Source organism: Centroberyx gerrardi, chromosome 12 (genome assembly GCF_048128805.1).
Source record: "Centroberyx gerrardi isolate f3 chromosome 12, fCenGer3.hap1.cur.20231027, whole genome shotgun sequence".
Taxonomy (NCBI): domain Eukaryota; kingdom Metazoa; phylum Chordata; class Actinopteri; order Beryciformes; family Berycidae; genus Centroberyx; species Centroberyx gerrardi.
Genome location: NC_136008.1, coordinates 16,822,923 through 16,836,949, shown reverse-complemented (window position 1 = coordinate 16,836,949; position 14,027 = coordinate 16,822,923). Strand labels below are relative to the sequence as shown.

General features: G+C 38.8%; 2 protein-coding genes across 2 annotated transcripts; one reads left to right on the top strand and one right to left on the bottom strand.

Annotated features, from left to right (window-relative positions):
* Window positions 1-1,101: 1,101 nt before the first annotated feature.
* Window positions 1,102-7,284, top strand: LOC139912342 (sialic acid-binding Ig-like lectin 13). Its single transcript, XM_071900116.2, has 9 exons — window positions 1,102-1,157; window positions 1,471-1,833; window positions 2,962-3,249; window positions 4,288-4,539; window positions 5,323-5,583; window positions 5,685-5,775; window positions 6,131-6,223; window positions 6,684-6,759; window positions 6,851-7,284. Exons 1-9 carry the CDS (start codon window positions 1,109-1,111, stop codon window positions 6,893-6,895), a joined length of 1,518 nt encoding a protein of 505 aa, XP_071756217.1. The 5' UTR covers window positions 1,102-1,108; the 3' UTR covers window positions 6,896-7,284.
* A 2,019-nt stretch (window positions 7,285-9,303) lies between these two features.
* LOC144541925 (myeloid cell surface antigen CD33-like) lies at window positions 9,304-10,800 on the bottom strand. Its single transcript, XM_078287098.1, has 4 exons — window positions 10,782-10,800; window positions 9,976-10,353; window positions 9,534-9,824; window positions 9,304-9,374 (listed from the first exon to the last, which is right to left on the bottom strand). The coding sequence occupies exons 1-4, from the start codon at window positions 10,798-10,800 to the stop codon at window positions 9,304-9,306; spliced, it is 759 nt and encodes a 252-aa protein (XP_078143224.1).
* Window positions 10,801-14,027: the final 3,227 nt, after the last annotated feature.

Here is a 14,027-nt window from a genome sequence, read left to right as displayed (position 1 = left end):
TTATCAAGTTTATTTCAAGATATATAAAAAAAAATCAATTCTTGCATCAGTAGTAAATAGCTAATGTAGCTAACTTGAAGTATATTTCAAGAAAATAAGCTTGTGCTTTTTAGGTGCTCATGGGGTGTGTATGTGTGTGTGTGTGTGTGTGTGTGTGTGTGTGTGTGTGTGTCTGGGGGTGGGAGGGTGGGGAGGGGGGATTCTCTGAGGTTTAGTCTGATACTTGTGGTTTCTCTTCTCTTGAGCACGTAATAAACTATGAAAAAATAAAAACAACTCCAAGGTAACACTTATTTCTTATTAAAAAAAAAAACAATAATGAAAACTGTAGTAAAATTAGGACTACACCCACTGCCAAGCAAAGTAGTGCATAATAAGCATCACTTTACAGCCACAGTGTTTCAGGTTGATATGGGTCATTCATCAGAGCCAGTGAACCCAGCAGAGTATTACTGGTGAATGGCCCATTATCAGTGTGATTAGTTAATAGGGCTTTGATCAGGACTGCTGGAAATGGGTTGAAGAGGCCTCGCCTTGCATGAAATAGTTGACATGCCCCACAAAAATAAAATTGGAGAAGTCATGATGGCTAAAATAAAGACATCACATTACTGTTTATCTGAAAAAGGAAGCGAGAGCAGGATGCCACAGACTGTGATATAAATTCCATTGCCACCAACGCTTGAAATCTCAGATACAGGGCTGACTTGAGACAAAAATAATTCAATATAATAGTAAACCTAATTAGACATGCTCAGGAGTGCATGTAGACAGTAAACCGTGAAAAATATACGAGTTGGAAGAGAATAGGTGAGAAAAACAAGACTGTAAAAAGTGAACTGTAAATGTAAAAATGTAAAATTGTAAAAATGTAAAAATGTAAAATAGTAAATGTTGTAAATGTAAATGTCCACTTGGACTTTTGAAAGGCTCATTAGAGGAAAGACAAGTTTCACATATATTACAGTTGGTGTGTAGTGTACTAGGGTGGAATGGAAACTAGACGATTCATTTCTTGTTAAAGGAAACTGACTGTGAAAACTGATCTGTGCTGCTGGTTTATCACTTTATGTGTCACTTTATCTGCAGATCTGACCTGAGAGGCAAGATGAATCCTGTACAAAGACCACTCTTTTTTCTGTGCCTTGGTTTAACAGGTATGGTACATACTTTGTATATGCAACTATAATCTTGTATTGCTGATAAGAAGTGCTCTAAAACATAGACCTAAAACATGCAGTACGTGCACTTAGTTTTTCATGTTTTTTTGGTAGGCAGAACTTTAATTGGCTCCTCGGCTGTATCCTTTTTTTGTTCCAACACAAGGTAGATTTTCCAGTAAGACTGTGTTTCCTAAGTGGATGTAGCCTTTTCATATTCTCCTTCTCCCTGTCTCTTTCTCCTCTTTTTCTTTTCGCTAGCTCTCTCTTTGTCTCAGTTGATTACATTTGCCTCTTTGCTTTATTCCAGTTATTCAAGCTGATGCCTCGTCTTGGACCGCCGAGGTGCCTTCCTCAGTTAAAGGCCTGCTGGGATCCTGTGTGGTGATTCCCTGTTCATTTAACTACCCAGACCCAGGGAGGAAGGTCACTGCATTCACTGGGATTTGGACTGAGAAGACAAATCATATTATCTACCACCCAGTTGAAGCTAAAATGATGCAACAGTACAGGAATCGGGCAGCGCTGGTTGGAGATCTCAGCAAGAAGAGCTGTTCATTGAAGATAGATCCCCTCCAATCAACTGACACAGGGCCTTTCCATTTCAGGATTGAAATGGAAGGCTATGATAAATTTTCCTATCTTGATAAGGAGGTCTCCATTACAATGACTAGTAAGTAAGATTAATAATCATTGATAATCAAACTCTTTAACAATACAGCAGGGTGGGACGCCCCGGTGGCTCACTGAGTAGAGCGCGTACCATTTGCTGCATGTCCTCCCCTCTCTCTCTCCCATGCCTTCCTGTCTCTCTCTCACACTGTCTCTATCAATAAAGCATAAAATGCCTAAAATAAATCTTAAAAAAAAAAAATACAATACAGCAGGGTTACGACTGGATACCTGTCAACACTCCCATTTTTGTAACGATTCTCACTTTTACCATGATGACTGCTGTTAATCTCCTGCATTTCTGAGCAATTATTGTTTATAGTTAATCAGTCTTTCCGCTAATTATTTGTACTGGTCAGTGGTCAGTTAACATCCTACAGTAATTTTCCCAGTAACGAGTAGTGTATTGAATTACAATTTCAATTTCAATAGTAATAATATTACATTTATACACTCAATCAAGTCTCCATTACAATGGTTAGTGAGTAAGATTAATAATCATTGGTAATGACATTCTTTAACAATACAGCAGGGTTTCCCACTATGCTTTATTTCAGTTATTTCGGTTGCCTTGTATTGGATAGGTAAGGATTCAACTATAACCTAAGGCAGGGTTTCCCCTAACAATATTACAGTTACAAATCAAATTGGTAACTGTGTTTAACTTTGATGCAAAAGGATAACAACAACATGTGACATCAATGCTATTTGACCACCAGACTGCCTGGGAATAAAATCAAGAGATGTCTTTCTTTTTCAGAAATAATATGTCTTTATTTTAGCCAAAATGACTTCTGCATCTCACTTGGCTCATTGCATTTAAGATCACTTTATTAAGGGGAGTTTTACCTCTAATTTTACATGTTACAAACTAAGTATATTACAAACTATAAACCAGGGGACCACTTCAAGAACCCAGTGGAAATCTAAAAGATTCTGTGATATCCAAACAAGTAAAAGGCCAGCATAGCCACCAAAAGACACAACAGTGCTATGAGTTTGTTCCTATATGCTGGAAAATCTCCCTTAATTTCACAGGTCAATTTGGCACCATTGGCAAACCAAATATAGGTGAAATGCTGATATACAATATCGTTATATAACATCATGACCTTTTCTGTTGTCATAGGCTCTCCAGAACCGATCACTATGCATGTGAACGAGGTACCGCTGGGTGAAACTGTGTCTGCCTCCTGCTCTGCGTCTCACTCCTGCCCCTCCAATCCCCCCGTCTTCACCTGGAGTCACTCTGGAAAACCAAATTTACAATCAACGAGGCTTGACAGCGGCCAGTGGGAAGCAAGATCATCGCTGACCTTTCATCCCACCCGCGCTGATCACAACAAGTTTTTAGAATGCACCGTAACATACAGGGGAGGGCAGAGCATGAACAGCTCCATGGTCCTCAAAGTAAAATGTAAGTTAGGTGTATATTCCTTAAATAATAAAGGCTGCAAACCTTTAGAATGCACTGAGGTCGAAAGAGCAAACAGAGAGGCAGGCGTTTTGAGTGATACATTTTACGATGGCGATCTGTTACACGTTGGGTTAAGCTGCACTGGCATTCACACCTGACAGACGAGACAGACTTTTCTTCCGATAGCTTCTAACCAGACAAATCGAGTCATATACAGTAAAATTAACTTCTGCAGCTTCTGTGAGTCAGGTCAAGTCATTGTCAGAGGATTTAAAGTCATCACGTATTCATCTGCACAGGAAAAAATTGTGTAGCCTCATGTTGTCACTCACTCTCACTTACACTGGCTGGCATGTAGGACAGCATCAGTCTCTCAAATTCTGTCATTTTCTGTCCGTCTCCATCATGCACCTGGATTGTTGCAGTCTCCTTCATGGCTCTCTGCCATGTTATTTTCGGCCTTTCGGCCCCTCCGTCGCTGCACATATATTTTTGGAGATGTAGTGTTTTGCTTATGTGCTGTACTTCCCTAAACCAGCTCTAACACTGCCTTGTAACAGACTAAAATACTCACTGGACATGTGTGCAAAACAACATGTGTGCGTAGGTTCCAAAAAGCATATGGGCTGAAAGATGATGAAAAGAACTCGCACACTGGCTATGAAAGTAATAATCCCAAATAGAGACTTACTGATGCAAAAGAAATGAAAAATATTTATTTACATGACGTGCTCAAGTGCAAAAAATGTGATAGAATAACAAAAAAGGTTAAGTTCTCCTGAATAACTCCAGGAGAACTGAAGATGGTGCAAACTGAAACATTTTCTTTTGTTGGTGCACCTTTTTTTGTTATCCTATCACATTTTTTGCACTTCAGCACGTCATGTAAATAAATATTTTTCTTTTTTTAGCATCAGTAAGTCTCTATTTTGGATTGTTCCTTTCATAGCCAGTGTGCAAGTTCTTTTCATCATCTTTCAGCCCATAACACAATTACTGCCATGGTATTACACACTAATTGTGTCCCTCTCCATGCAGACGCCCCAGTGAATGTCAAGGTTGACTACAAGTCAAGTGTGAGGGAGGGAGAGGCTGTGCAGCTGAGATGCTCCAGTGAGGCTTACCCTGCTGCACATGGATACCAGTGGCATGACGACAGCGGTGCTCTGCTGTACAGCGGACCCCTCTACACACTGGCGAATGTCTCCAGACACACAGGTGCCCTCTACTGCACTGCCATCAACACAGAAGGACAGGGCAAGTCAAGCCCAGTGCAGCTCAATGTGCTGTGTAAGTAAACAACAGAGGTGGGGACTCGAGTCACACGACTTGGACTCAAACTGCTTGAGACTTGACTTGGTGTATGAAGAGAAGACTTGAGACTTGACTTGGTGTATGAAGAGAAGACTTGAGACTTGACTTGGTGCATGAAGAGAAGACTTGAGACTTGACTTGACGTGGGTTCTGGTGACTTGGGATTTGACTTTGACTTGAGCTTTGATGACTTGAAAAGGTTTCTAAAGTCTTGACAAAAGATCTTGTGTTTGTGTAAATTACTTGAAAGTGATGAGATTTGTTCCACCAGATGATTGAATTTAAATTCTGCTTTCTGAATTTATATGGAATCATTGAATTTATTTGAAACTGATTATAGGAATCAAACTCATGATGCACTTACCAAGTTTTTATACTACTAAAACAATATTGCATTGAAAAGTTCTTGATATTTTGTTTTCTTTCTGATATAAAATTGATACTGGACTGGAATTTTTTTCTGACTTGACTTGGTGTTCCATATTTAGACTTGAGACTTGACATAATGACATGGACTTGACTTGGACTTGACTTGGTGTTCTACATTTAGACTTGAGACTTGACTTGAGACTTGTGCCTCAAGACTTGAGAATGACTTGGGACTCCAGCAAAGTTGACTTGGTCACACCTCTGGTAAACAATTAAATGAATCTCGAAATAAACAATTTTGAGTAGAGATACTAAGAAGTAAAGAAGAGAATTTGATGAATACGCTAACTGCATCATTCAATCTGCTATTATCATTTCATGTCCCTACAGACCCACCTGAGATTAAGGCTGGCTCCTCCTGCTCTTCAGATTCGGCTGTGGTAACCTGTGTGTGCATCGCGGAGTCCAAGCCTCCCAGTATGATCCAGTTTTTTCTTCCTGACAAAGTCCTGCAAAGCACTGAACCAGATAAACATAGCATTGTTACCATCGGGATCCTGAAGGGAGATCTGGGCTCCTCAGAGCTTGTCCACTGCCGTGCAAACAACAGCCAGGGCAACGCCTCCTTCACTTTCTCTGTTCCTGCTAACAGTAAGGAGATATTTAGCACAACATGTCGTCTCAAAATTGCTACAATGAATTGTATATGGTCAAGAGAAAAATGATGGTGAATATGGTTTCTGTTTGGACAGGTAAGATCACGAGTCTTCATATTGCCATCGTCGTTTCAGTATTTGTGATTATAGTGATATTCTTAACAGCCTTGGGAGTGAGAAAGAAATGGTAAGTTCGTGCAGAAAACTTTTCTTGTCATTTTATTCATTTTATGTATGGAGAAGATTGATCTCGCTTTTTATTAGGTGCATTTTTAGCAATAACATACCTGTGTGTGTGTGTGTGTGTGTGTGTGTGTGTGTGTGTGTGTAGTACACATATGTTTGTATGAGCAGAAATGTGTCCTATGTGTGCATATTACATAACAAACCATTATGGGAGCAGGAGGCCAGAGTTTAGATTTGATTTGATTCCATATGATATTTCAGTGTTGCAGCTTACAAGGTTTTAGTACTTTTGAGCAGTTTTCAGTAGAGTGAGCAGTTCTCCTCTGGTCCTAACTTGGACATCACTTTTCTGGCAGCAGGGGGAGCCGTGATGACGAGCCAACATCCAATATGCAGGACATGCATGCAGCCAAAACTATGGAGCTCCCTAATTATTCCTCGGCAACAAGGTTTCAACTATTCACCTCAGTTTGGCAAACATTAGCTTCCCTGTAACTTAAAAACAATCAAATGACAAGAGTCAAATGTTTGCTTCCAATGTCTATTATTAATAGTAATTATTCAGTAATGATTGCAAAACTTATACTACATTAAAGTAGTAATATTATCATGCTAATAATTATTTGTTATCACCAGAAATTACCTTCATTTAACCAAGAAATTACACATTATATTAACAAAATAGTTTCTCGTTATTAGCAGAAATTACCAGTTACTTTCTGATCATTTCTCTGTAATTACACAGTTATTACCCTGTAATTTGTGTATCATAATGTAAAGTGCTACCCAAATGTTGCCCCAGCCCCCTTTTTCTTTACCTTGCCTTACTCATAGCGATAAATGTATACAGTCTTTGCGCTTCTTTTTAATTAATGCAAAACCTTGTTATTTTCTGCACTCTGTCCTTAGCAAAGGGATGAAGAACTGTGATGATGGAGCATTTTCTAACTGTTACACCAATGATCATGTATATGGCAACATGGAGGTATGTATAAGGCCTTGTTCAGTGTTCAGGGTTTTCCTCATGTTTGCATGCATGAAATGGAGAGAATACATTTGTCTTATTTCCTTTACAGGCTGAATGGGCAGCAGATGATGATGCAGTATACGCCAATGTGTAACATCAACAAGAAAACCTTGGAATTAAGTGACAAAAAGGCTGCAGTCTTTTCTGTGTTTATGTATTTTTTGCCTACCTGATATGATTGTTTGTTTATTCGGGCCATGAAAATGGTGGAAATAATGATATGCTATTTTCTGTGTGTGTTTGTCTCAGCAATATTCAGACATAGTCATTGTTTTTGTTGTTGTTTTTCTTACTGTCATTCACACATATGCTATGACACGCATTTTCCCTTAAATCCCTTATGCCATAAAATAATCTCCATTATTATTGTACTTATGAGTGCTGAAGTCAATGTTCCTGTACTCCAACTTTTTGTGAGTGCTTTTAAGCCAAACGACTTGTCTGACAAATAGCAATAAAAGTGAGCTGTGAAAATCACCATTAAACCATTATATGAACACATGAAAGTGTATCCTTAGTGTTTCTTCTATATTAGGCATGCTTTATCATCATGACTGGTAAGAGTGAAACATGACTAATGCGAGTATGATGAAATCTATTTTTTATATAGCTGTTGTAATTTTAAAATGCTTGGTTCCTGAATTGCAGAAAAGAAGTGTGACATTTTAAAATGTGGACATTTTGTGCTCCGCTATATCAGTGACAAAGTCATAGAGGTCTTTCCCACGATAATTAGAGCAGAACATATCAAGTCTGACCTCGCACTGAACTTGCGCATAACTACAGATGTGGTGACTGTCCTATTAGAGGAATTAGTGGGGACCGAGGCATGTGCAGTGGCCCATATAACCTTGCTGGAGGTTGGGCATCCGCAACACACTGACAAATTGTGTAATGTTGTTGCAGCATTTACAAAAACACAGGATTTGTTGTCTTTTGTGCCATAATTCATACAGAAGTCCAGTTCAGATGTCAGAAAGAACGATGTAGTCTACTAACCTACGGATGGTGAGTATAGAGGCCAGGAGAGGAGCAGTTAATTAAGTATAAAACTAAGGAGGAGACAGGAAGACACAACTCCTTACAAAAAATGACTGAACTATATGATCAAGAAGAGAAAACAAGATGGAGCTGCACTACTGTGGAATTTTGGTGTTCCTCTTTTTTCAGTGTGTTGAGTCATTCTTTCACCCTGCAGCCACTTAACCAGGAAACTCCTCGCTGTAGATAGATTTACTCAGGCGTGTGGTGGGGCAGCTGTAGATGTGAGGGACGCCCACATAACACATTTGTATTGAAGACACCCTGAGAGGTGTTACTTTCATATCAATTATAATTACCTGGTACATCATATGATACACTGAACAAAGTAATGAGTACAAGAAAGCCTATATTGTAAAATGATTTATATGTTGAATCAAAAGACAGCAGCACTACATGCGGATGTTATTTACTAATCCATCAGCTAAAAGAGCAAAAGAGTTCTGTTCTTTGTGCTGTGGTCATTTTGGAAAAAACCCTATACCGCTAGAAAGTGTGTTACTTGTGAAAATGAGAGGAAGACAGAGGGGAAGTTGCTCGCCCCACTTTGGCCCGTAGATAACAGTGCTGAAGAGATCACATCACACATCACACACACATGCACACACACACACATGCACGCACGCACACACACGCACGCACACATTTACCCAAACCATAGCCTCTCAACCCTAACCACTGAATTGCATTACACTAGCCTCAACCAGACCCGATTCTAACCCTGAGCCCAATCCTAACCTGAACCCCAAAATGACCATAAAGTGAGAACTGAGAGATTCTCCTCATTTTATAACCCACCTTCTGACTCCAATACAATGATACCATTTCATAGCATTCCCACATGAGTGAATGGAGGGTGACGATGCAGTGTAGGCCAGTGTGTGTCATGTACAGGAAACTTGAGGTTTAACTGGCAAGAAAGCTACAGTCCTCTGGGTCTTTTAAGTATTCAGCTAATTCAATCCTTCATTTGAATCAGGAAAATGTTCAAACTGATGACAAGCAGTAAATGTGGGTTGATGCCGCACTATTGTGTTTCTTGCTTTCATGCAAACATAGCTATAATAGTACATAAATACACAAAGACTAGAATGCATTTAAATAGCATTTAATCTTAATTAGATACATTGAATCATGTTGACAGGCAGGAAAGTGTTTCTTTGATGGTCCAAGACAAATTTCTCTACGGAGACTAATAAATCTAAATCGAATCGAATCTAAGAAAGAAGCATTTGCAGTGAACTGTAATATTTATTAGATAGCACACCAGATATGTCATGAATTACTGATAGTGAAGTTGACATTGGTTGAAGAGAAGACAGCAGTTTCTGTTCTTTCACAGGAAGTTGCAATATACTGGGAAATTTTCTGTTTTTCTATGTTTATGGCAATGCAGTAGAGATCTTCAAAATTAGACTTAGTTTCTACCCAGTAGATTGGCTCTTGCTGCAGGGTAAAACATCACTGGGGCCCCACAAAGTCTCCCTCTTTCACAGTGGGCTCAGGACCAGCTGTGGCATTCAGTGGGGTTTCTGTATGGACAGTAAACAACAAATTCAGTTCATTTTATTAAGTGATGCAGTTTGTAAACTTTTAGAAAACAGTATGATTTGATATTAATTCATTTGTTTTGTGATATTGACATGTAGGGTAGAAAGGGATAATCCTATTATTTCAGGTTCTGGACTCACCTATTAACTGGATAACTGTGGAGCTCTTCACCCTCTGCCCTGCTCTGTACATTACTGAGCAGTTTAAAAGCTTGTTATGGTCAGTGGCTAGAAGTCGAAATTTTAGGGTGGATGTTGTTTCCCACTTCCAGTTATTCAGCTTCTTTGAATGGACTTGGGTTGTTCCAGAGCGACTCCAGAAGAAACGAGGGCGAAAAGATGGGCAGGAATAAGACACAGAGCAGGAGGCAGATACCACAGCATCCAACTTCAATTCACCACACAGAAACAGGGACGGAGCCGGTAGAGAGCCTGCTCGAAATAAAGGTTTGAAAATTATACAAACATGATTCATAATGTAATGAATCAAATCTAAAAAGGTTGTTCTTTTGCTTAGGTGTATTTCCTCGATAATAATCCGAATAATCTACACATTTGTTCAGACATCTGGAATAATACTCACGCATAACATCAATGGACACCCTGTGGTCTTTGTAGGAGAAGCTTTTGTACTCTGGCATTGCAATCCTGAAATAGAAAGGGCCGGTATCGCTGAGCCTGACACCATCTATGCGCATGGTGCAGTTAAGTGATCTTAGATCTCCCAGTAATTGGGTTCGTTGTCTGTACTCCCGGGCCAATAGCCACTTGCGGTCACTAGTTGAGACTATTCTGGTTCCGGTTATCCAGAATCCCTTCCACCTGCTAAGGATTTTCATGGGGATGGGGTCGGGGTATCTGTAGGTGCAAGGAATAACCACACAGGACCCTTGCAGGGCAGAAATCTTCTTGGGTATGTTTGCTGTCCAGTCCCGGGGAGAGGACCGGACATCATGGATCGCTGGAGACAAGAAAGGACATTTATTCATTCAATTATCTGGCTACTATCTTGAGATAAAGGATCTCAATTTTAGGAGACGTTGGTTGAACATTATTAAGTGTGAGATGCACACCTCACACAGTATTTCATGCAACCACTGATAAAGATAACCTTAAATGATGCATTACCTATTTGAAACTCACCTCGTAACAGCAGACAGGAAAACAACAGTTTCAGCTCCATCACAGTTGACTGAGGAAGCGAAAAATCAAGTTAAATGAAAGAGGCCAAAAATAAAAAATAAAAACATTTTGAAGAGTAACTGCACGTGTGTTTGTCAATATATTTTTGCACACATATCAATCATTCACTCACCTCTAAGTGGGATTCCCTTTGACAGATGAAATGTGCTCTCTACTCCAGTGCAGGTGAGATTCGGACGCTCTTACTTGAGTCAATGGGTGTCATATTTTATAGTCTGGTTCATCCCTCCAAATCGCAAGTGTTAGCAAAAGTTTACAAAGTGTTTATCACATACTGTGCATTTTTTGGGTTTGTACAACATACAACAGAAGGCTAGATGGCGGAGAGTGTTGCAATATGTGATTACATTTTAGTTATTTATCCATTGTTAAACCTTTTTCCATGAACAACTGGTTACAGAAAGAAATTCCACAGAACAACGAGTTCCAGTCATGGAAGGATGTTACAGTTAGCCAAATAGCAGATGAGACAAACATTAGATAAAAGAAAAACATGAAGAAAGAGTCAACAAAAGGGTTTTTGTGAGGAAAAAGGCCATCACATGATCATCGTTGTACAGTTTGCGTTATGGCTTTTACCCATCAATTAAAGTTATTGAAGTATTTTTAAAGGGAAATATGACTTCCTCAAGCACACTTAAATGTTAGGTTTCATTGTCCATTCGCCATTTCACAGCTTTGCTGTTATAATTTGGTCCTTTTATCACATATTTTGATAGGTCATGCGATGCTGAGTCAAATGAGATCATAAAACCTCACAAAGTAATGGAAAATGCAATGTTTTTTCATTGATATGCAAATAATATAAAATAATAACTTACATCTATCAGTTTCAACACAAACTATACAACCCCTTGTTGAGCATATTAATCCAGTTGCAACTTTAATTGATTTAAAAGTTATTAACTGAAAGAAACCAGGAAGTTACTTCTCAGTTTGCAACAATAGATTACATTATGCATACAGTATAGCCTCATATGTGTGTCTATCAACAGGTATTTATTTTTATCAAGTTTCAAATTTAATTTGATCCAAGGAGCAGTTGAAGGTAGTGCAACCTTAAATTACATACTGTATCTCACAAGGTGTTTTACAGTATACATTAAACAACTGTTTAGTTTGGTCTGTCGTAGCACAGAAATTATAGAGATGCATGAAAAACTACATGCTAACTACATAATACTAATATTTTCACTTAATTCTACTCAGTAAGTACATAGAGTCTGAAAGCAGTCTGAGACAAATCTTGTGAGGACGGCAGACTCTCTGCTGTTGTTGACGTCTTCACTCTTGTGAGAAGGCTATGATGATAAGCCGATGCCCAGTATGCAGGACACAGACACAGACAACCAAGGTCAAGGAGCTCTGCAATTATTCCTGACCAACATCTTTCAACTATTCAGCTTCTCCTGTTTGGAATAAAGTAGAGAATAATTATTGGGTTAGCTTTAAATATATTGGTATTGTATTGGCTTGCTGTATTCACTATGTGGATTTTTTTTTCCAATAATGAGAAAGCACATTGATATTGTAATATCTCATATACAGGGTGGAAGATCAACAACAACAGAGCCTTCACTAGCCCCTACATCACCGACCATACAGGCCTACACAGTAAGGCAACTGTCCATGGTTGTCCATTGTCTCATCTCATCTCATAGAACGAGATGCTGTTTGTCCAACAGGCACTACTGTATCTGTCAAACTATGCATAGATAATACCACAAAATAATATGAGTGCAGGTTTAAGGGGGCAGTGACAAATATGAGCATAAACAGGAAACCTGGGGCTTAACTGGAGAGAATGATAGACCTCTGTTCCAGCTAATGTGATAATTTACTAGGATCAGGAAAATGTTGAAATGAATGGCATGTTGCTAATTTGGGTTGATAATAAGCAATTCATTTATAATGGATGTGGTTATAGTTACTACAGAGCCTTTTTTTTTTTTTTTTGCCATACCATTATCTGATAGATTAACCTTTGTAATGTTCTCATAAGTCCTGAGTGATCCATGTTTTTGCAGTCATTCAAAATCCAATCTTATCATAATAGTAATCACTAGATCCCTTCAATCAACAAAACATTTAATAGCAAATCCAGTTCTATTAATTAACTGTGCATGTGCTGATTATTTCGAAAACAGCATTGCTTGAAAAGTATCATGACACGCTCTATTCATTGGATAGTGATCTATGTTGTTATGCTTAGAAATCATAGAGATAAATGCTAAACTCCATAATACTAGTATTTTCCATTAATTCTCCTCACTAAGCATCATAATACAGAGTCTGAAAGCAGTTTGGGAAGCGCTTGCAGTAGAGGGATGTTGATAAGCCAGTGCCAGTATTCAGGATTCAAACTGAGAAACTGAAAATGAGTGGGAGAATACAGTAGAGCCTTCACCAACCTCTACACCACTGATTATAGTCATTTATGGTATAGGCTACTGCTGTGTAGTTCAGTTTTTTAGCAAGTCTGTACTGAATTCAATGAATTAAGTATTGTTTTCCATTAAGACAATCATAAGTCAGAGACATAGTGGAAAATACATCCTAATTCAGTATAGGCTTGAGGCAACAGTGACCCACAGGAGTGTATGAAGGGTGACGATGCACTGTAGGCCAATGTGTGTTATGAACAGGGAATTTGGGGTTAAAGCAGAGCTGTTACAATGATACATTTATCAGGTAATGGTTATGTTGTGCCACATATGTCTGAAACAATATATTTACGAAACTATTATAGTCATGTTTGCATGAAATTAAGCAACATAGAAACGTAAGTAGAACATGGAACTAAAATTACTGAATGTCATCAGTTTCAGTATTTTCCTAAATTTGCTGAGTACATAACAAATAGAAGAGTGTGACCTTCATGCCAGTTAAGAGTGCTGAGTTATCCATTTCTCTCAACTCATTCAAATGTGTTCTTAGTGTGATCTCAGCCAAGGACAAGTATACATTTAAGTAGTATTTATTGTTTAACAGATATATTAAATCATGGTGGCAGATAAGTAAATTAGAAGCATTAAGCATTTAAAAACATACTTTTGGCAAAAAACACTCTAATCATGGATAGCACACCAGACATAAAGCGTAGTTAAAATTTGTTCAAGAAGAAGCAGTAGTTTCTATTCATTATAGGACAATGCACCGTACTGGGTTTCTGTGTAGGAATCTGTAGGGAGCAGCGTAAACATCACTGCAGCTTCACAGTGGGCTCTAAACCCAGAATCCCTTGCACCTGCTAAGGATTTTCACTGGGATGGGGTCGGGGTCGGGGTATCTGGAGGTGCAAGGAATAACCACACAGCACCCATCCACAGCAGAAATCTTTTTTGGATATGTTTTCTGTCCAGTCCCTTGGAGTGGACTGGACATCATGGATCACTGAAGTCAAGAAAGGAAGTCTGTTTACACGTTAATCCT